At 40.5% G+C, this 24497-nt stretch overlaps 1 protein-coding gene across 1 annotated transcript; it reads right to left on the minus strand.

Moving 5' to 3' along the window:
- Positions 1 to 951: 951 nt before the first annotated feature.
- Positions 952 to 5779, minus strand: LOC102198312 (G-protein coupled receptor 26-like). The gene is made up of 4 exons (XM_005749756.1): positions 5620 to 5779; positions 4510 to 5540; positions 4300 to 4413; positions 952 to 1303 (listed from the first exon to the last, which is right to left on the minus strand). Exons 2-4 carry the CDS (start codon positions 5178 to 5180, stop codon positions 1066 to 1068), a joined length of 1023 nt encoding a protein of 340 aa, XP_005749813.1. The 5' UTR covers positions 5181 to 5540; positions 5620 to 5779; the 3' UTR covers positions 952 to 1065.
- Positions 5780 to 24497: the final 18718 nt, after the last annotated feature.

A 24497-nucleotide genomic window follows, 5' to 3' on the forward strand; every position in this document is an offset into this window, starting at 1 on the left:
CGTGTGATGTATACAAAATATAACTTTCAATTTTTAAAAAATAAATAAATAAAGCTTTTAAAGACTGACCTGTGTATTAATGGAAATAGTCTAAACATGCACATTAATTGCTGTCTATACTTGAGAAATTCAAAGAACAGGGATGCTTGGGAAGTTGGAAAATACTGAGAAACCGACCAACTAATTGATTTTGGTGACAGTAACAAAGAATAAAGCCTCTCACCAGACTCATCCTTTAAGATTAGGGTGTAAATGTCAAATGCCTTTGGCTCCTTTAGGTATAGCATCTCTGAGAGAATTAGACAAAGTGCATCAATATTAAGTGACTGACATGACACTGCAAAGTAGTCTAACACAGTCAATACAGAACATGGCAATAATGTGCAGCAGCTGAGCCTCCACATTTAGGTCTGCATCCATTCACTGACAGGACATTATACAGAAGCAGGAGCAACAAAAGTCTTTCCCTCTTTGCCCGTCGTCGCTCGGCTGCTTATCGACCACCAGCCTCCGTGTGTGCGATGTTAAGTGGGGCAAGAACAGGTTTGAAATGATTCTAAAGTTGTTGGAGTTAGAGGAAGGCCACCTTTTACATGTCGCTCAGAGTGAAGAAGGGACCTCATCTCCAGCTGTCCCCTCAACTTTAGATGAGCCAATGACTTATTCGGTGAAATAGACTGGCTGTGTGGTTTCTGGGGAATGCTGTTCCTGATGAATCACAGATCCCTTGTTTGCCGTCACTCCCCAACGTCTCCACCCTATCTGTCGTCTTACCCATCTCTTCTTTATCTTTTTGCCCATTCATCCTCCCCCACATCGCCACCTTTTCATTCCTGTCCGCCCACCGTCTTCCTTATGGTTTTTTTTTTTTGCTCTCTTCTTCACCTTCCACCCACTTCCTTGTCCCATCTTTCGACTCTCTTTTCTCTTTCTAACAATAACCTGTCCTCTCTTTCTCTCTCCTGTTCTTTTTTTCTCTCCACCCACCTTTTTTTTCTGCAAGAGGCAACCTTTATTTTTGGCCTGCACTGTAGCGTGTGCATATGTCACGTCCTGCATTTGCCATTAACTGATCCTCTGGAGACAGTAGTCGTTCTCTGTGTCTAAAGAGCTGTTATGGCCAGACGAAGGGTACAGGTCACGTCGGAGTAGCCTGTTGACGACGGTGACCAGGACTTTCTTGTACTGCTGACGTAGGAGAGAGTAGGCAAAGGGGTCAGACGCAGCCTTGCTATATGTCAGGCACTTACTGATGATTCCCCAGTGGCGGTTGACGTCCACGAACGGGAGAAGCTCAGCCAACCTGAAGGGGCATCAGGAGAAACATGACTAAACAGAGTGCATTTTAGTGAAGGTGCCACTCAGAGATTTGTCCTGATGTCATGTCAGATGATTAGGTAAGACTGACCATAAAACCTTTAACACATTAGGTACTCTATAATGATCATAAAAGAGGCTTGGAAATGCAATTGTGTGCTCTTTTTCTTTTTCTTTTGCAAAGGTAGGTGTAACGTGGTGAAATTTTTTTTATAACTCTGCCCTTTCAAAAGAAGAAGATCTTTTATCATTTTTTCACCTCGGATTGTTATGTTCAGACCACTCGTGTTATTAATGATCAAAAGGAACTGTGTGGCAGATTTTTAAATGCCTAAATGAAAAACAAACCAAACAAAGAACTCCATTTCGACCAAAGTTGGGAGGCTGTGTGAAACGTTAACAAAAACTAATAATCAAAAGCTATTTTTAACTAAAAAAACAGCACACAGACAAAATATTAGCTGATGAAACTGATCATTTTTCTTGTTTTATTTCAATTAAATCTGACTTTTTTTTAAATCACAGATGCTGTGTCCTCTGGATTAAAGAAGACCTGCTGTGGTCCCTGGCCTTGGCCCTGTTTTCAGTTTGCTTAGTAAAAGTATCTAGATTTGAATTTTCCCTGTAAAATCCGATTCAGAATTTTTGTTATTGTATTTTTTGTTCCTGTTTTTGGTTGGAGCTTTTGCTATTTCTTTCTTTTTTCTTTGAAACATGTCTCCTGTATCTGAACTTTACTCCCTCCCTCTGGTTGTCTTGATTGTTTTCACCTGTTTCATTTCATCCAGCTGTTTCCACGTCCCTGTTTACCCCATGTGTATAAATAGCCCTCTCCTTCCACTGAGCCTCAGTTTATGTATATTTGTGTCTTTAAGTCTCAGAACTATGACAGGATCATTGCTTTCTGTTATCAGAGCGCACTTCAAAAGCTGTCGTCTCTGACAGTGTGAAGGTGCATTAGTGCACACTACATGAGTACTATGCACATTTATGATGACCCACTAATGCTGAATAATGCATGCAAGTTTCAAAGTGACATATGCTGCCACACAGACAATGTCCTTTTCAGGGAAAGTGCAACCTATTATAACACCAAGACAACACCAAAATTGTGTTGTGTGTGTAATCTAACAGTATGACTCTGCAGTAAAGGGGTCCTGATGATAGATTGGCTACCCTGCAGACCAACCACCCTTTATTTTTATGATTAAAGTTTTTTTAAAAAAAAGCCAAAATGTTAATGTTACTATAAATTTTGAGAGAACAAAGTTTCCTAAGTAAAGAAAGAAAACGTCAGTAGGCTTATTTACTGTGGCGTATTTGTCATATTATACCAAGAATAACCTTCCAATTGCCCCAGTTGTTAAGCTGTCCTCCTACTGAATGCATTTTTATATTTTACTTTCTAATAACCTAAAATTCAGCTTTTTTGGCTGAAGAGGCCAGTAAACAAAAGCAAAATATAGATAGATACCCAAAAAAGGCCATGAAGACTCTCATCGTGTTTAAGGAATTGTGAGGTTTAACTCTCACAGGAGAGACTTGATCAAGGATACTCTGCTGAGCAGGTGAAAAAATACATTTGAAAACTACAGCATGTAGAAGAAACTCTGAAGCAGCACAGGGACAGACGTGTCCCTGTCTCACCAGTTAATGTTTTTTTTAAACATATTGATCCCATCAAATTAAAAATGAACAGATAGATTTCAAAACATGGTCTCATTTGACACATGTTTTTTTTTTTAAAAATGGGTTAGATAGTTGTCTAAGGAGCTTAAAAAAGAAGATGCCTGGTCTCATCTAAGAATCTTCTTCAGTTAAACAAGTCCCATCACCTTCTTTTCAAGCTCCTTAGACTACTATGACCCGGATTGCTGAGAACCTGCACAGATATTTAGATAGTTTCCACATCTTTATGTTGGTTACTGAATTAAATGCTAAAGCATTCTCAGTGCCACGTTAACATCAAATCAAAACATTAAAAAAGGTGGAGAAATTATCATTTTTAAAGGCATTACATATGACCATAGATATTGTGTAGATTTTATTAAGGCGCTTCAAATTATCCAATAAAGAAGTTTTTTCTTTTGTTTTTTTCTGTCCAGTGGAGATTACATTTTCTTATTTATTTATTTACTTACTTACTATATTATCAGTTAAAGTATTTGAAACACAGTGTAGGGTTTTGCCTTTTTCAACTTAAACCACACAGCTGAGCGCCTCTCCACATTTCTAACACAGTCTCCTGTATTCTTCTGGTCAGGGGGGATGTGGAACAGTGAAATCAAACACGACCATCAAAATACCACAGAGGCAAAGACTACTTTACAAGTACAAAAGATAAAATATGCGTATGAATTATCATAATTGGATGCTTAGGTGCCAACTGCCACACTAGACACTTCCTGTGGGCAGGCACGGTCAGTGGGGGGTTACTCCACCTCAAATGCTGCTCTTTGCTAATTTGTCCTCCTTCTTCCCTTCCATATATGAGCACACCACAAATGTCAAATTGATGGATCATCAGCACCGCATCTGGGCGATTTGTGGCCCACTAAAGCATTTCCACGCTTCTCTGGGAGCCTCTTTGGTTGTTTGAACTGTATCTATTGTCCTAGACTCTAATGCGTGTCTTTCACTGGAAGTAGCCTGCCATGTTTATGTACAGCGCAGCACAGGTGGCTAATGAGCCATATCACAGTTTAAGGAAATGATCATTGAAATTATGAGCGGTGTGCTGTCAGCTTGGAATAAACTGTTTGCTTGTATCTGATCGGACATTGTGAGTTTGTACTGCATTAGCATGTGAAGAAAACAGGTCTGCAAAGCTGATCAGCGTGGATGCAGATCTCAACATGCTGGCTAAATGTTTTTTACTTAGTCAAATGCCGTCGAAGATGTATTATTTTACAAATGTGTGGGGTCAGTTATTTCTTAAGCAGTTGTTTTGCAGTAAGTTGAATTATGTATGAGTTGACTCACCTTGTGATTACATAAGGAGCAAAGCAGATGATAAATGAGCCGATGAAGATGCTGATCTTCTTCGTGGCTCTCTGCTTTCTCCTCTTTTGCTCTGCTAAGCATCTTTGTTTCACGCTGAAAACAGCAAAGAACATTTAGACTTTTTTGCCACAAGGCCACTGTCAAAACAGACCGGGAGAAATCATGCTCACAATACACGAGGTGAACTACCTTGGGTGAATATCGACTAGCAGGAACAGAGTCTGCATGGTGATAATGTCAATCCTCTTGCAGTGAAACCTAGCGACCTTCAACACCTTCAAATAGGTGAAACACAAGATGAGCAGGGACAGAATGAAACTGGTGGCGTGGAAAACGATAGTGAAGATTGTAAACTTAATCCTGTCGCTGCCTTCCTCGCTCGGCTGCAAGGTGCAGGACGCGTAAACGTCGCTGTAGTCGACCCAGGAGAAGAGCAGCGCCGTCAGGGAGAAGGTAAAGGAGTGCAGCCAGGAGTAGCACACCATGATCAGTGCGTCCTTGTAGCGCATTTTGGTGGAGTAACTGAGCGGGAAGACGACCGCTATCCACCGATCTATGCTGAGAGCCGCCATGCTCAGCATGGTGTTTGCGGTGAGAAAAGTCTCCAGAAAGCTCACCGTGTGGCAAACGCAATCTCCAAAGGGCTGCTGCTTTCTGATAATCCCCACCAGAGTGGCCGGCATGTTCAAAACAGTGATGAGTATGTTGCAGAAAGACAAGTTCATGGTGAAAACACCGGGCACCTGTCGGCGTATCTCGGTGCTGTGGACGAAACATAGCAGCACCAACAAGTTGGACAACAGCGAGACGATCGCGACCACGACGATGAACAAAGCGAAAATGACTTCAGCAAAGTCCATGTCTCACTCCAGAAAGTCCACTCGCACGTTACCTGCGCCTGTTGTTGCAAACGAGAACTTCAAATCCACCATGGTCGCTCATCTCCCCGGCGGCTCCACGCACTCGTTTCACTTAGATCCTCGTGCGTCCGCGCGCGCCGCCGCCGTACTTTCCAAATTCCTCGAGCGCTATCCAGCGTGCTGAACCCAGCAGTCACCATCTCTCTCTCCCCCTCTCGCTCTATAAGCTCACCGACCGCTTCCCACTTACATCCGACAGGTGCGCGTGTGGCGCTCTGCGATGCGCGGGGGTCACGTCTTTCAGCAGCCACGACAGTTTGAACAACACGCCAACGGAACAGCCATCAGGCAGAGAGCGATCTGTGGGGCACCGAGAAAAGCAAGTTGATGAATGACTGAACAAAAACCTGTTCACAGAAAAAATGAACCCAAGCTTCACCTCGTTTCCTACATGCTTTGTCGATGCCTCGTTCGGCTCACCTTGAGCAAACTTGAGCACAAACACAAGTCGTCACGCTTCAGTTATTCACCGTCGAGTTTTGCACTGATCGCCCTTTGCTCCCAATCAGCGTGGATGTGGAGGCAAAGGGCGCAGATAAACTCCGGCATGTGTTTCTGAATAATGGGAAACGGCTCAGCCGTCATCAAATGGCACAAGGTGCACACGCCCCCCTTTTGCTCATATGAATTATTTATTACGCGCGTAGATTTGGCGTGTCATATTTTCTGTAGATGCAAAAATAAACAAATAGTTTGAAGGAAGGACTGTTAGAATGTCACTTTTTAACGGGATTTTCGCCTAAAATTTGACTTAAATATACGAAGATACAATTATTTGCCACGAATTGCTGCAGTAACAGTAAAATATCCTTTTCTTTACACAATTTTATCTTAATATGTTTAATATGTTCATGTTATGCGGCTTTTTGCTTTTACTCCACAGTACAAAGTTTTCTTTTCTATGTTATAAGATGCAGTTATTGCACTTTGTATTCCATACTATTAATTTTAAAATAGTTACTTGTTTGTATGACAGCTCAAGCTAACCAGCAGTACATAAGTACTTAAAAACATCAATAGGTGCAAAATTCAAGAGAGAAAATATACACATATCAATCATCAGACATAGTACCGTCATGCATATGATACATACAATATCATGCATCACATAATGCCTGCATTTACTTTAGACACTTTAAATATATTTTGATTACACAACCCGTGGACTGTTAAGCTACACAGAATAAGAAAAATTAACGTTTACTTTTGTCATTTGTTTTTTTTTAAAATCCAAAATAAAGATATGTGTAAATTCTTATACAGCACCAATTTTCACACAATCAAACCTCTAACTGAGCCTGAAAACTGTGTTTTTTATTTTTGTTTAAACCTGCTGTGTTTTTGGTCCCACTCTCCCACCGACTTGGAAAGACTCACTGAAATTCCCTTGCTTTGCAGATCAAACACCAGCTGTCTCTCGGGAGTCCATGTGGTTATGTCCTTTTATTAATTTGGCAATAATCTTGTTAATAACGTATGTAACTCAAAGTTAAATAATCCTGGATCTACTGACTTCTAATCGGCCACAGAAGCAATATGTCTTTAATTAAGAAAATGAGTTCTTCCCCCTCTGTCAGCCTTCTGTCAGTTCGCAAACCTTTCAATGGATGAAGATAGTGTTATAATCCATTTTAGCTAGTTATTTTGGACGCACTGAAGTTGTTCATGTTAATGACTTTGGAAGGTGGAGCTTTAAATCATTAGTAAGTGAAACATTTGCTATATATACAGCCATAAGTCTTTCTTAATGTCAAGGTACAAGGGGGTTTCCTTAAACCTCAGGACGACAGTGCTCTGTTTAATAAAGCGATTAGTTATAAATTATAGTATTTTATAAATGCTTACAGGGTTAAATGTTATGTCAAAAGGTGTAACTTTTGGAACATTTCACTGCCTGACAATTTAAAAACTGGTGTTAATAAAACAAAGTTTGGGTTCACAACCATTATTAATCATTTAAACAAGAATGTTAATCAAATTAAGTTTTAATCAGTTTACATCATGTTGTTAGTTAAATACCGGTCTGTTTTTATATGAATTCAGACTTTATAATTGCCCATAAATTGGTCAATAACCATAGTAGTTTACTAACCATTAACAAAGTTGTTTCTGCCTTAAAAACTCTTAAAGTGTAAATTGATTAAGTGCAAGGGGACATGCCGTGGTCACCCCGTCTCCACAACATTCTGCAATTTTCGGTGTTTTTGTAACATCTCAGCGAGGCATTTTTGTCTAAAGGAAAAAGGGAATTGCACTTCAAAAAGCAAAAACTGTACAAGCGGCACTCTGTGTTCCAATAAATGAGATAAAACTCCAGGTAAGGTAGCCAGCAATAGAAGTGCACTTCACTAATGTTCGTGCTTGTTACTGAGTCATGCTCAGTTCTGCAGAAGCTCGCGTAGACAGTGACTCACCGGGGTCAGACACAGCCTGCAGGGCTTTTGTGTATCTTTTTTCGTTTTCACTCGCTTCATACTCCCACATGTTATGAGGCTTGTGCCCGAATCCCCTTCCCCTCCAATTAAGAGCAGCAGTTTATTTATTAAAGAGTGATGCTGTATCTGAGAATTGACTTTACTCTGTGCCCACGGCTTTGTTCGCAGCAGTCGTAGTTGAGTCTTAAGCGATTAGGTGAGTCATCAGTAAGTGTAGTAGCGTAGTTTAGGGAAACCCTGAGGCAAACTATCTGCCCTCAAAGGCATCATCATCATCATCATCACAGCAGCTGATGAAGGTCTCCATGAGCACTGTATTCAAGCTATAATTAAGCTACAGCGTTTTGTATGCGTGTGTATGTGTGCGTGTGTTTATATGCAGGAGTCAGAAAGTCAGTGAGAAAAAGGCAGAAGTGGGTGATGTCAGTTCACTACAAACAAGTGATCAAATGCCTGGGAGAGCGCTAGCTGAGCTCCTGGGGGGAAAGTGCAAAGCTATTTATAGCCCTGATGGGAGTCACCTCCAATATAACTCTCTGCACCGCTGTACTACACAACTGATGCATCATAGTGGAAGCCCTGAACAGCTTCAGAGCCTCAAATGACATTCCTTTGAGAAGATGCATTTATGTACATGAAGCAATCATCCACTGCTGTTTTGTTGTCCCCTCCTCCAAAATGCCTCAAGGCCTTTTAGCAGTTTAGAAGAAGGCATTCAAACAGTGCGAAAAAAATCTTCTAATTATCCACCATCGACTGTAAAACAAATCCAACTTCACAATAAAAAAGGACGCTGGTCCCCGAGAGTTTAGACAACATTCAGTAAATTTTCATTTCTGAATGTGTGAGTCAGAATGAGCCACAAGGTAAATGTAAGGGAGCAGATGGGATGGGCTGGATATGCACTGTTGCTTCCAGATACAACAATAAGTAAACACACAATAAAAAAAACACACAATATTTTTGTTTGATAGGATGATCACCCTGTTAGCTTAGGCTACTGCAGTCATAAATTCTTAGTGTGACTCAGCTGAGACACATAACAGGCTATGGACTGGTCACCTACGCCGCTGTCTTTCGCAACCTGCTACAGAAGGAGGTGCCAGGCATCGGCTACTGGAAACAAGGATCTATGCAAACAGTGGCTCTGTGTGATGCTCGCCGTCAAATAATCAGAAAATAGAAAAAGCAGAGGTAAAATGAGAAAAACACCCGAGGACATGTAGGTGGGTTGAATCAAGAGGACAGGATTGGTCCTTTAGCTTATTTTTCATTTCTGTGTAGTGAGTGGGAGGGTATTCTGTGCTTCTGATGTTCAGCGTGGGCGAGTAAAAGTTTCCAGTCTGAGGGTCAGGACATCGTGAGGCATCACCTGCTTCATTACATGGGATAAAACATTCGACTGATTACCAGAGGAGGTGCGAGTGACATTAAAAGAGTCAAATTTATTTAGAAAAATGGTCGATGCATCTCCATGAGGAATTGCTCCAACAGCTTTCACACAGCTGAGATGGAAGTTATCCCCAAAGTGAAGTGTTTTCAATATGAAGAAAGTTTTGAACATGTGCATCAGTCTTACTGAAACACATCTCAGCTAGGGTTTTACAACTTGAAGGAAATAAGGCTATTGTGGCAGAAACCACCACTTGCACTCATCAGCCACTTTATTAGATATAGCCTTAATTCTTTACTGAACAAGTTCAACAAGGTGCTGGAAACATTCCTCACAGATTTTGGTCCATATTGTCAGGATAGCATTAAACAATAGCTGCAGATTGGTCAGCTGCACATCCATGATGTAAATCTGCTGTTCTACCACAACCCAAAGGTGCTCTATTAGACTGGGATCTGGTGACTGCGGAGGACATTTGAATACAGTGAACTCAAGTTATGTTTAAGAAACCAGTTTAGAGTGATCTGAGCTTTGTGACATGCTCTGTAATCCTGCTAGAAGTAGACATCAGAAGATATGTACATTGTGATCATAAAAGGATTGGTTGGCTGTATCTCGGTTGTAAGGTGTGGTTATTTTAGTTACCTTTGCCTTCCTCTCAGTTCAAAGCAATCTGTCCATTCTCCTCTGAAATCACCAGTAAGGTATTTTAACCATCACTGGATATTTTCCAGTTTCAGACCATTTTCTTTAAACCCTAGAGATGGTTGTGTGGGACCAGCCCTGCTCAGTTTGAACCTTAGCGGGTCACCTTCATTGTGTCTACATAACTAACTGCTTTGAATTACTGAAAGGTGAATTGCTGATTAGATATTTATATTAAGGAGCAGTTAAACGTGTAACCAATAAAGTGTCCAGTGAGTGCATACTGTAAGTAGGTTACATCCACAAACAAGTGTCTGACTGTTGGGACCCATTGCGAGATGGTTTCTCTTTCATATTTTTCTTTTGCATGAAAGAAATGGATTAATTGAAAAAAAAATGTGCAGATTAAAGATATGATGTCAAATCAAATCTGGACAAAACATCCTCATATCAAATAAGTAATACTGCTGTTTGGTACATGTGGTGCTTAAAGGCTTAAATTACACCAAGATGGGCTTTCAGTGCCGATATAGAACAACACAATGAATATTTTCGCAGCGTAGGCAAGACTGAAAGTGAGCTCACTGAGAGCAAAATTGGTTCTTTGTGAGCATGTCACAGCCTCAGCCTCATAACAAAAAGCTCTCTGAGAGCTCTTCAGATTTCCATTAACCAATGATCTTATGCAACATTGTCTGACGTTCATAAAGGCCTATATCACGATCACCTCAAGCCAGTAGAAGTGCTTCATGTTCAGAAAAAGTGTGATCTCAGTGCAGTCATGAAATCCCCCTGCAGCCCTACAAGTACCTGATGTCACTTGGATCCAGAAGCTGTGCTGCGCCTTTTTAAATACGCTGCCTTTACAGCGTCCCCAGAGCACAGAGCAGCGCCTGAGGACAGGAAGGAAGAGGGGGAGGATCTCAGGTCATGCGTTAGGTAACTCAGCAGTCGGTATGTCTTGTCTTGGAGGCACAGCACAAGATACAGTAGAGGGTAACACGATGCTTTTGGACAGGTACATGGAATAAAGAGGATCAAGCAGTCCACAGATCCTTACTGTGTTCCACTGAACCGCTAAAATATTCACAGATTGAACTGGTTGTTGCTCTCATGTTAACCATACTAAAAAAAACTGCATTTCTTTGTACAACAATCATAAACTTTAAAGATACGTCCTGTTTTTTTCCTCACAGCTACTTTGATTAGACAGAACAGTGAGTAAACTTTTGGTCAGTTTTGGTATTATTAAAAATGGGAACACACGGCTTCATTCATAGCCAAAATAATAAACTGTTATTGTAGCATTTGTGCTGATAAGGTTTATGAGGCAGTGAGCTTGGGACCGAATATAAACTGAAAACCTTGTTTTAATGTTTTAATCTAGTTGGAAATAAGAGCAGTTTGACTCTGCCAGGGCTGAAAAGTCCCTTCAGATAGTGGAAATCTTGGCCCGGGGATAACATCAAGTGATTGCCTGGATTTTTCTTATTGCTCTTTGATATGCGTTTGTGAAGATGGGATGCAAAATTGTCCAATTTTGTTTAGTTGTTATAACCATGTCATAACTTTCGCAATAAACGTTCTTGGACCTAGATTAACTCCTAACATCTGATTAAAAACTAATCCTGGAAAACCAACCACAAGTTTTTGAGTAATCCTAATCAATAAAAATCTATAACATCCTTGAAGGAGGCATTGAAACCATGTTAATATTTTAACATTGGATGTGCAGTTCTTGGTTGCAGGACTTGAACGCACCATTAAACTCTAATCTTGCTCAGAACAGTTCCTGCTAGCAGCTGCAATCCATAGCTAACTATAACAAATCAATGTTAGTTACTAGAAGTGATGAATTGTTTTTTGCATAGTATAATGTGCAGTGAATCTAAATGATAGCGACACCGAATGGTTATCAATCTAAAATCTTTTTTTTAACAGCTTGGAAAATGGACTTGCATAACTACGTGATTGGTCCTAATTTCATACACACCTATTCAGCATCTACGTGTGTATACAGTAAATTGATATAACATCAGTATAAATAAATATCCAGCTAATTGTTTGTGTTCATATTAACTATAGGTCAGCTGGTTAGAAACAAGGTCAGAAGTTATTAACCTTTAAAGGAAGATCACGCTCATACTCCAATGATTCATTATGTACAAATGAATTTCATGTTGAGGTTTGCATTTATTTATTTTTTCATGCCTCCAACAGCTCATTAATCTTTACACACACTATGACTTTCACTTCTTACAGCTTCTGCAAACCACAGTTTGTTCAACGTTGTATATGTAACGTAGAATTGTTTATGTTTGGGGGAGTTTTTATTTTTACCTTCATGGGCGCTGCCTGCCTGAGAAGTAACCAGTGAGAATAAAAGAGCGTGGGCGTGCAGTGAATGACAGCTCGGGATTTTTGTTTACAGGGTTAGTAGTGCTGTGACAGATGGGCCACCTCCACACTTCTCAGTGTATGACAACATACCTGAAGCGCCACACAGAAACAAAACCGAACTCAAACATCTGCCATGCGCGCGTTCATTTCTGCGCTACATCTAATGGTGACAAGCACCGCCGTTTGCAGTTTGTCTGTTAGACAGTGTGTTGCACCTTCAGAAAAGATGTTGTAAAAAGTGACATTAAAACTTTTGTTCTATTGTCATTATTGTTGGAATAATATTCTTATTTTTATGTCTTTTTATATATTCATTTTGTAACTTTACCTGCTGGTGCATGAAATATAGCTTCAATTATATATATAAAAAAATCATATTTATCTAATTTAATTATGCTAAGCTGATAAATTCATATTTATCAGCTTAGCAGTTGCAGAGGAAGAAACATACCTCTTTATTTTCCCTTAAAATGCAGTTTATATCTCCACAATACAAATAATCCAAACTTAAAATCAGCTGTAAAGACTTTACTTAAACAGACACTTGGTTTACTTGACAGCAGGCCAGTGGCAATTTGATAAACAAAGCAGCAATATTGATCAGAAAACAAATATTAAAAAAAAACAACAAAAAAAAACATAGACTGTAAAAAAGGATGGGAGTAGACAGCCTGACGTCACCCACTGGATTCTAGATCAGATATTTATATTTTGGGTAGTTCCAGGTTGCTATGGAAACATGTTTGGACCAGAGGATGGAGCGCTAATTTATCAGCTGATGATAGCAAGCTTGGTTAGCATATATTAGCATACATATATTGTATAGACACAGATCCTTGCTAACGACTGCTTAGCTACAGTTACAAAATAAATACTGAATGAATTTGACGTCCTGCACAGCTTCTAATTTAGATAAATCCAATGTTAAAAAAGAACCAGCAGTTTAAACATTAGTGAAGAGGTTCAGAGGGGCGTGAAATGAAGTGAGATCCCTGCGTTAGCGACTTAATTTGAGCCTAAAGTCAGAATTTTCAGTGTAATGAAAGCGGCTATCTCACCTGGCTAGATCGACATGGTAAATGATGCGGAGCAGGTTATGTTGAGAGTTTTGTTTTAACCTTGTCGTGCATGAATTATAAGTCATGCATGACAGGGTTAAATAACAATAATTACAATGAAACACGTCATACATCTATATCAGTGTCTAATGTATGGTTTATGTGCAAGTATACCATCAACACTGACACCAATGCAAGAAAACAGCCTTTGAATAGCTGCCCATTGTAGTGACCACTCTGCGTGAAAGGGTTAAAATTATCTGGAAGTGCCACTTTTTCACAGATTCTTATGCTGCAGTTAGAGCATGTTTACAATATGCTGATGACTTTGGCTTACATTTGAAACCTGTTGAGCTTACTGCTAAAGTATTTAAAGTTGCAGCAGTGCAAACTGTTCATCACACTATTATTGGGATACATTCAGCTGGTTGCAGAAAATGTTTCGTTTTTTAAAAGAGTTGCAGCTACTAGATCTTTAAAATTCCGATCAGCTCACACTTGGTGTTTGTTTCATTTTTTTGCCAGACTCAATAAATAAACCTTAAAAGCCTCATGACTAATTTTCCTTTGAAATTATCTTTAAATTACGTGATTTATTAACTGCATTCACACGTAGGTGTATATGACATAAATCTTTGTCTTATATTTTACTCCATTCAGCAACTGCAAAGCTCCTATTACATCAGCCCATTAACCAATACATTAAGATCACTGATCAAGATCAGTGCTCATGTCATACGATCATCAAGTTACACAAATTTATGTCAAACATCAATATAAAAACCACTTTGAAAGGTTCAGGTTCACGTTACTTTATTAGTTCCTGTATGTAGATTTGGTCTGCAGCAGATGAGTCATCCATCCTCACGAGCACATTTCCAAAACAAATGCAGTTACAATAGAAAACAGAATAGATAGAATAAATTATGATAAAGGATTTACACTGTAACATGTAAGACAACAAAAATAATTTGTTCATCTGAGTTTTGGCTGATGGAACGATGCAGTTTTGTATGTTGTTGTGCACTTTGTGAAGTCTTTAAGAAAATCACTCTGCAAAGGCTGAAAACTGTCTGGTAGAATTGAACCAGCCAACCTCTGTAACTGTGTGGTATACAGAGATGCTGGGTTCAGCTATTGCTCACCGCTGAGTGAGTTTCTGTTGTTCACGGGTAAGTATTAAAACCATGACACCAAGTAAAAGGACAATAAAATAGAAATCGTTGCGGTTTTGTCAGTCTGAAAATAAATAAATATGTTTCTTCAAACTTCAGACACTGGCGGCTTTTTTTTTTTCTTACACACAACTTGGCTCAAAGTTCAACTTTAAATTAATAACAGCTCCAAGATATTTATAAGACAGATCAGATCCTTAATGGAAGTCACATCTTTGGTCTCAGATTTGTAATTGAAGATAGAAGTCATCACACCATTTAACAAAGTTGCAGAGGAATGGACCATGGCTAACAGAACAATAATAGATCTGCAAACTTTAAAATGATCCTATTTTCATAACTGCTGTTACACGTATTTGGGTAGTGGATAAACAACGACGACGAGAGCACGCTTTCTTGTTGGGAGCCAGTCGAGGAGCAGACTCTATTGCATGGGAGTCCGTTAATCTGGATTTTGTGAGTCCTGTTCATTAAAAATCCATTATTCAGGCTGAAATGTTCTGTTTAAAAGATGAGGCTCCGTTTTGCTGAAGGCTGTAGAAAAATCAGCAAACAGTAATCGAACACGAGCAACTTTTCCCTTAAAGTGTTTGACAATCAGGCTTAAAAAGATCACTGTGGCACCTTCTGCTCCTCTATGTGGTCTAGAAGCTAACTGCATGGGTTCAGGCACATGCTCCGTTTGTCCTCATCAGTTTCACTGTCCCTGATCTAAGGGTGGCTGGCCTGAAATCAATTAGTTTTACCTGGATTTAAGTACAGAGACCACCACAGCATCTTTCCATACCTGAGGTACATGGCGTGCCTGTAAGGAGTCATTAAAAGGCAGCAGAACACAGAACTCAACCTCTGAGCACAAGACCTGACTAATCAAGCACAGATATTTTCAGCTCCATGGGACTTGCTTGCTCTTACAGAGCAGAAGGTCATTTTCAGATCCCGTAGGTCAAAAATGGTGATTAATTCCAAGCTTGCAGTGTAATTCCTGAACCTCATTACTGATTCAAAATTAACAAAACAATCATAAAAACAATTAAGAAAAAGTAATTAACTCCGAGTCCAACTGGAAGCCATCTAGTCAATCAGTCATCATGTCCTCTAAGCCAGATTTGTATTTATGTTTAACATTTCTATTTTCAGCTCCTTAGTAGCTAAATAAAAGTCAGATGCTGTACTAGACTCCTCGCAGAGTTTGAGATCGTTGCTAGGGTAGACTTTGACTGATTCAGAAGAAATGATCACGTCTCTACAAAACGCAGCACCAAAGCGAACGCAGGAAAATGTCGGTTTCTTCAGCCCCTCGTTACACAATCAGGGATGTCGTCGTCATCGTTTGATTGCCTGATTATAAAACAATCGCAGCCTCGCTGTAAAGTCAGTAAAACATGTTCAGAAGGGGAAAAAACAAACTTGCGAGAGTAGCCTTTTTTTAGACACCCGAGTCTCGCTGTGTTTTCGCAGACATCTGATAATGATACGTTATTGCTGGTTGGCAAACAAAAGGAGCATGAAATAGCTTTCATGAGTGCTGTGCAGCTGCCACAGGTAAGGCAGGAAGACTTGTGGTGAGTCATATTCCCATAGCAACGCCTCATTCAAAGAAGTTATCGCACCATCTCTGGCAGCACATGCTCTCGTTGTGGATGTAAATATCTTTTACGTGGAGGCTGCTGTTGTCATTAATGGAGATTACGAGGTCTCCATGAGGTCTCCATTGTCTGCTGCCGCTTCTTTGTGTTTGTTTTTTAATTGCATATCAAAGGACGCATGTACAGCTGATAGACTTCCTAACGTGTAGGCACAGTGGCCTCCCCCACCATCACGCAGTCCCCGTTTTATCGAACCTGAGCGCACAGAACGGTTTGATCCGCTGCAGGTGCCCAAAGCTCTGTCAAAGCAGTTGCTTTGTTCACAATGAGCCCTCTTTTATCTGGAGACCTAAAGGAGATAGCAGGGGTGAGGACGAAGCATAAATAGATTGCTTTGACCCAATGAGGACAGACCACACAAAGCCACTTTTGAAAGGACTCCTTTAGTGGTTTATTAATGACCCAGCAGGAAATGGCCTACTCATGTATTGATGTCTTTATCAATCCTTTTTTACGTGGTTAAAGATTTTCTTTGTGGAACTGTATATATTCCATATGATCCACAGGCATCCTGGATGGTGTCGCAAGGATCTGTGGAAGAATAACGCAGCGAGTTCAGCTCTGTTTCTAACTGCTGGCCGGAGTGTTTGTCTTGGATTTAAAAAGGCATTCCTTTGGTAAGGACCAGGGTAACAAACACATTGTTATGGCAGAGGGTTCGTGACCAGAGATTCAGCACAGCCAACAGGCCGCTGAACCAGGAAAACTGACTTTCTTGGCAGCTTCTCTTGCATGGGGAGCAGAGCAACGGCAGACTGTAACCTGAGTCTGACTGGAATGGATTAACAGTGAGCTCGCAAGCACAGCGAGCAGACACACTGCATTCATTACCATTAGGCGACAGCAGCGCTTTGAAGCCAGTGGGCAGGCAGACCAGGCCAGCAGGCACGTGTTGGTGCATTACAGCTTCTGCAGCCAACTATGAAAAGAGCCTCTTAAAACATGCCAGCCCACTGATGAAGAAAACACTGCTTTGTACAGGCAGGCTTTAATGAACAGCCTTTAGAAATAATGATGTGCAGACACCAGAACTGCTCTCTAAGATTCATGTGGCACTGCATGTGAAAGCTTTCACTTTAACAGTGACATACAGTGGACACGCATTTAAGCTGATTTGATAGCTGTGTGAAAATAATTTGAAAAGAGAGAAAGGTGCTAAGAAAAAGCTTCTCTCAAAAGTAATCTGTGATATTGGTTTGTCCCTGCTAATCTTTGAAGTTGGGGCATTTGTTTTTAATTTTTAAAACCTATTTCAGGGGATTTGTCATCACTTTTTGCTGTCGTAACATTACCTATTAAACACGATCAAAGCGCCCTCTGTCATTTCATGAAAACTGAGCTCTTTGAGGAGGCTGTGAGTTATTTCTGAACAAAACAAATAATTGGATTTTCGCTTAAGAAAATACACAAAAATCTCAAAAGCCTTCTCAGTCTTGACATGTACTTTAATTAAGAAGCACTAAATTGATAATTTGGCACAACCTTCAAGCACATCTCTCATTTTCTTGTCAAACATGATTATACTTTCATGCGTCCTAATGCATTCCTGGATCAGGTTAAAATTGGAATAAATTCTGGAGTTTTACTTTTTAGAAGAAACTTTAAAATGAATATAAAGCTATGCAGGTGGAAAATGTAAATTTGGTTTAAATAAGGACAGGAACAGGTCTGAAACTGCAGTTCCTCTAGTGACCACTTGAGGCTGAATAAAATGGCCAAGTTCAGCCATAACACTCTTGTGTTTATAAGTGCATATAAGAAAATAGTCTTAATCTCTTCAGATATTTTCCTCCATCATAACAACTGAACCTTTTGGCAAGACTGAAAATTGGGTGCATGGCTGCAGATGTGCCGACATAGGTTACTGCACTGGAGCTCTCTGCAGTGTGTGAGCTTTTAAATGGAATTGTGAGCTGTTATTTTATTAGCCAGGCACTTAGCACTTATTACCAGTTATCCATCTCAGTACACATAAAATTGGGTGGTGCTTACTCCTGATGACATCTTCACCCTTTTGTTCAAATATTGTCACCTGAGGCTTCCAAAGGTGGAGTTCAGATTTTCCATGATGGGCGACATCAAGATGCCTTTTCCATTTTTTACAGTCTTGAGTAAGAATAGTGGATATAAAAAGTCTGCACATGCCTCACTAAAATGTGTTTTAAAGAAATTAGTCCCAGATAAATCATTTTAGAACTTTTCCCACTTTGAATGTTACCTGTGGTTTGTGTTAATCCGCCATTGTCGTGCTTAAATGTGGAATTCCTCTTCATCTTCAACTTTCTAGTAGATCCCTGAAGGTTTGTGTCTAAATTGATAAGTCTTTGGAACTGCTGATCATTTCTTCCACCTTAAACAAAAATCCAGCACCAGGTGAAGAAACTCATGCCAGGATGCTGCCACCACCATGCTTCACCATGAGTACTGTATGCAGTTCTGTTTTTGTGACAAACATCTCTGTAGGTGTTATGACTAAGAAGCTGAAACTCAGTCTCACAGGACAGAACAAATTTACCCACTTGCTTTCAGGAGGGTTGATGTGCAGTATGTTGTTGTATGTTGGTGCTAATTTAGCCCTTTTTTAACTCCCCCATAGCCATGTAGTAAACAATAACTGTGTGAATTCCTGGAGCTCCTTAATGATACAGTGGGACTGTTGCAGCCTCCATGATGAGGTTTCTTTGTGTTTTTTCAGCAATTTTAGAGGGGCATCCAGTTCTTGGTGATGCCACTCTTGTGCCATATTTACTGGCTACACTGTGTTCCACAGGACATTTAATGCCCTTTTGTACCCTTCTCCTGACTGAGACCTTTTGATGCTTTGTAAACTCTTTGCTGTAAGATGCAACTTAGTATGGAGGTTCGCCACATAATACACACTTTGCTCACAATTTCCCTGCCATATCGGATGTAATACAACCACTGGTTGCTAGGGAAACGTGTAAAGTGATGGACTTGAGTGCAAACACTGTCCAGCTACTCTCCGAGCTGTCATGAAACTGTGAAAAGTGCAACACAATCTGGAAATGAAGACAATTCACCTTTAAAGTAGCATGTTGGCAGCACTGCAGCCAGCATGATTCATTAAGCACATCTTTTACTTTGTGATTGAACCGTTGCCTTTTCCAGTTTGTGTTGGACTTCACAGTTTCACAACAACTCAGAGAGCAGCTGGACTGTGTTTGCACTCAAGTCCATCAATATGGACAGCAATATGCTAGTGGCTAAAGGAATCACAAGGAGGTTTTTCCCAACAGGCTAGGGAATGCATATTTTTTCCCCTAGCGACAGGTGGTGGCCAGGAGTCACTGACCCTCTGTATCCTTGTGCGACTGGGACTTTAGCAAACTTCCATCAATCCATCAATCAATTTATGTTTTTGCCTCAAAACCAATGGTTGCCAGATGGTCTCTAGGCTTGTGTAACTGAGGCCTTATTCACTCGACCCTGCACTGTCACCATGACGGTCACACATCCAAAATGACCGACAGCCTAATGTCACAGAGTCAGCAGTTTTGCGTCTGCAAAGCCTCAATAGGAAGGCATGTACACATTGAAATGTGCAGGTTATAGTTACATCACAGTCAACACAGCACTGCCTCTGCACTACAGCTGCTACATTCACAGTCTGGCTGAGGCAGACTGTATGGAGTGAAGAAGAGGACCCAAATGCAGACAAGCAAAACGAAAATTGGACTTTTAACACAAAGCGGTATTTTTATTGTGGATGATGAATAATAATAATAATAATGGATTGGATTTATATAGCGCTTTTCAAGGCACCCAAAGCGCTTTACAATGCCACTATTCATTCACTCTCACATTCATACACTGGTGGAGGCAGCTACAGTTGTAGCCACAGCTGCCCTGGGGCAGACTGACAGAAGCGAGGCTGCCATATCGCACCATCGGCCCCTCTGGCCAACACCAGTAGGCAAGTAGGGTAAAGTGTCTTGCCCAGGGACACAACGACCAGGACAGAGAGCCCAGGGATCGAACCAGCGACCTTCCGGTTACAGATGCGATTTCCAACCCCCTGAGCCACGGTCGCAAAAGGCGAAATCAACGGCAATGCAAAACAAAACTCTAAACTGCATGAAACACATGAAGGGCGAGGGAGACTTAACACAGGGGTTGAGGACACAAGGGGAATCTAATAACAAAGAACTATAGGCATAATAGAAATGAACTTAGAAAACCTGAAGGACTCAAAACACCCAGGATCGTGACAGCTGCAGTCCATTTAATACTCTATATTTTTTTATTCTATTCTTTTTTATAAATATATATCTTCTTTATTTATACAGTTTTTTTTTCATCTAAGTGCAATTTTACCTTTCATTGTTCAAAATTGAGGAGACACTGAGCCTAAGAATTTCATTGCAGGTAGTAATGAGCCATTGTTACCTGTATATGACAAATAAAAACTTGAAACCTGGATTTTTGCATTTTTACAGGTATTAAAAACGTTTCATATCCACTTTACATGGTAAAAATTGATTTCAATTACTGGCTCATCACTAAAAATATTTAGATATTATTATTAAAAAGAAAGCCAAACTATACTGAGAGGGCCAGGGCTTGGTGAATGCACAACTGGGCTAAGGAGGGACTCGCTGCGGCCTTCACTATCAAATATCACAACATAATGCTGTTCAGGAGCTTCCTGATCATCCAAGAGTGAAGCAAAAATCATCTTTGCACATTGAGCTTTGCTTTCATAGCTCGTGGAAACTAACAGCTACCGCAGCAAGAGGCTTCTGGAGATTTTACATTTTCTGCACAGCAAGTGAATATATTATGAGATCTATAATTTCACCAGCTGTCTCCTTGTGCTCCAGCCTTTTGTTATACACACAGTCCAAGCACTGACTCACTCGTTTCTGTGCCCATTTTCTTCTCTCTCCCTGCACACACCAAGATCCAAAGCCGAGTCCTCGGTTCTTACTCATCCTCACCTAACCTTTACTGCAGCCCATTGGCCGTAAGGACAAGACGCCCCCAGAACAGGCTGCTCCAAGGTATTTTCTAGGCTTGAGTGATCTGAAAAGGTGTGGACTCCAGTACACATGACTCATCTAAATAAGTTGCATGAGTCACTACACACCAAGCTTAAGGTCAGGACATCCACCTTACACTTCCTGTCACAGCAGAGGTACACTGAGATGTGATATTTAGAGTGGAGGCTAAACAGGTTTACAGGAGTGGACAACAATAACTTCAAAGTTATAGGAGACTCTGTCTAGCACCGCTAAAAGGAAATGTGCTTCCCTTTTCCAAAAACGACTGTGACTGCACCGGTGAGCAGGCTTCACGGCTCGCTTGCCACAAGTACAAGATTGTATTTGTACCAGGTGGCTCCCAAGTGGGTGTATGTGTGCAATTTTTCCTTGCTCAACAACTACTCCCACTGGCTGGGTTCATGAATAAGACTGTGTTTTTTAATAAAGCTGAAGATGAAGATGCCAATCTAGGTGAAAGAAGATTATATAATTTTTCATTAAAGCCTACTGTGCAGGGGGGGGGTTTATCCTCTTTTTTTTTTTAGATGCCATGGAGAAAGTTGGGGAGAAGGGATGCTTAAAAAGTGTTATTGCCTTAATTCAGGCACCTCTTTTGGGTTAAAAAAATGCAAAGTCTTGCCTGTAACACACACACACACACACACACACCAAAACAATAGACATCTGGAAGGACTGAAAACCACAACACATGTATAAAGACAGCCAAGAGTAAAAGCTGGAGGACTTTGAAGACCTCGCATTTATGACAGAGAGACTGTTGGAGATGAGAAGAAAGCAAACAGAGAAAAGCATTGAGAATCCTGTACTCTCTACAACTTATTATAGTTAATATCCATGCTAATCTCCTCTGCTTTCTCATGAAGCAACTTTTATTCCATTTATCCACCTGATGACCCGAGGAGAGCAGCAGACACGGGTGAAGTTTACGGTTGAGTAATTGCTTGGGCTCTGCCTAAAGGAGGATATGATAAGCTCCAGCTGCTCCTCGCTGAAATGAAGTCATCTATATTTTAATGCAAAACTGTAGAAAAAGTGCATTTTGCAAAATCTATTAAAAACCATAGTCCAAGCTCCAAGCTCGGCCTGCATTATTTATGCTGTAAAATAGTCATTATCTGCAATCTAATCGAGCGACATAGATCCATAAAAGATCCTTTCAGCTTTATGTCATGGTGCTTGTTTCGTGAAGCCAAAATCCTGACAGACAATCACAGGTGAGCAAGGATATATGTAGTAACAAATTGAGTTGTAAGAAGGAAGCAGCAGGGCCAGAGGCTGTAGGAGCTGAGCCGAGTCGTGCTTGAGGAAATGGCAGAGCAGGTCAGAGGCTGTGCCACTTCCCTACTGTTCTGGCACTGGCAGGAGTCGGGCAGGGGGAGGAAGAGCTCGCAGATGCAAAGCAGAGTAGGCAAAAAGCGCTAACAAGCAACGATGTTCAAAGAATGGCTAGAACAAGGCTAACTGTGAATCCCAGTCTATGATGTGGCAGTGTGGTTTATGGCAGAGATGATTGGAGATGATTGGCAGCCGGCTGCTCATCTCCTGTGCACCTGATCCCACTCGTATAATCAGGACACGACACAGACAGACAAACAAGGAGAGGGAGCGAGGGGGACGCTCCGGGTCAGGAGGGAGTCGAGGCAGAAGTGGTGGGTGAGACACGTCAGATCAAATCCAGACAAACAATCATTCTGTCACATTTTTCATAGAAAATGGTTTTGTCGGTTGTTTTATTTATTTATTTTTGCCTCATTTCTGCACAGTTTTTGTCAAAGGCAAAGTAAAGCGGAAAAAAGTTAAGGATACAAAGGGGAGTGTGGCAGCCAGCACCCCATTACACCTAATCGCCATTCAGGATTCTTGTATAAAAATGAGATTTGAGGGGAAGTTGCATAGCTGGGGCCAGATAAACACCAACTAATGGATGCTGTATTTGCCTTAAGTTTAACAAGATGGAGGAGCTGTGATTTTGATTTTGGCTTCAGCTACCTCTGGATCATCTCCCCCTTGTTTGTCATCTGCTGCATGAATTGGATATATTACAGCTGACCAAACTCAGATTGTCTGAAACCCTAACCCTTAAAGGTTGGGGTCTAACTAGCTAGCTCAGCTTTTTTTCTTTTTAGCTCGGCTTAAAAATCTGAGACTCTCCACCAGTTGCTCTTAGAACTAAAGAAGATTCTAGGATGAAAGGTGAAACGTCTTCAAACCTAAAGAAGTCCAGATGCTTTTCTTTTCAAGCTTCTTAGACTACGATGACCTGGATGACTGAGAACCTTCACAGACATAGCTAGCTCTGACTATAAAAGACTAGCCTAGCCACCGTTAAGTCAACCAAAAGTTCAAGGACTACTACTCTTAATCTTAATCTCTGTAACCATCTAACAATCACCATTGGTTTCTGTGTTTGTTTTTTGTTTTGCTGTTATTGTTGTTTTAATTGGATAAACTTGAATCAATGACCTGAAGAGTTATCAGCTAATAGCCAGCTGCTAAACTAAAATTTACTTACCAGAAAAAAATGACCAAAAACAAAATGCTACCACCTGTTGTTGAATTGTAAATAACGTTCTCTGATATGTACTGTCCCAAAAAAGTTCCACTATTTTCTTTACATTTTCATTCTATAGAGTGATTTTTGAAAGTGGTCGGTGTCAGGCCCAAGAAACTATCTACAGCAGATGAACAGCATCAGAAAGCCATGGCCTTAAACAAAATCCAGCAAAGACACAGGACCTCAGAGATGCATCTGGCCCTTCAGCTGATCCATCTACTGTTCACTGAAGCCTCATCAGAAATGGCCTCACTGGAGCGTAGCTGTCAAGAAAACTTTCTTAAAGAAGGAAACAGACTGGATTGTAAATCAGTAGCAACAGATCTTATGAAGTAATAAATCTTATTTTGACATTTTTGGTTCAAATGGTCATCAGTATGTGCACAGGAGGAAAGCTGAAAAGTACAACAGGGGTTGTATACAGACATCTCTAAAACATGTTGAGGGGTCTGCCATGTTTTCAGCCAGTGGTGTTGGAGAGGTTGTCAAAATTTATACAATTATGATTGCAGAAAAATACCACCAGATTTAGATCCACCAATCAGTGCCGCCTGGAAAACATCTGACTGGCATCATTCGTTGTTTGCTCTGATGCCCAAACTGCCAAAGCAGTAAAAGCATACCTGGATAGAGAAACACGCTGTGGCAGAAGTCATGGATTCCCCGGAGTCCATGTATGTTTGCAGATTTCAATAAATCAATTCACCCACTTTTCAATTTTTCTAGCAAAATATAAAGGTTAACCTTTAACTTTTTTAGCAACTACTGTTTTCCATTAGAGGATTAAAATTGCTCTACTTTGGCTCTGGTACTAAATGACCGAAACTCCGGTATTGTGAGGAGATTTGAAGAATCCCCAAATACAAGACATGTAGATAAGTGAATAACTACAAGTGTTTACACTGTGATGGGCAAATTGAATCA

The sequence above is a fragment of the Pundamilia nyererei genome, unplaced genomic scaffold, assembly GCF_000239375.1.
Source record: "Pundamilia nyererei isolate P.nyererei 1_Seehausen unplaced genomic scaffold, PunNye1.0 scaffold00254, whole genome shotgun sequence".
In the NCBI taxonomy this organism is placed as follows: Eukaryota; Metazoa; Chordata; class Actinopteri; order Cichliformes; family Cichlidae; genus Pundamilia; species Pundamilia nyererei.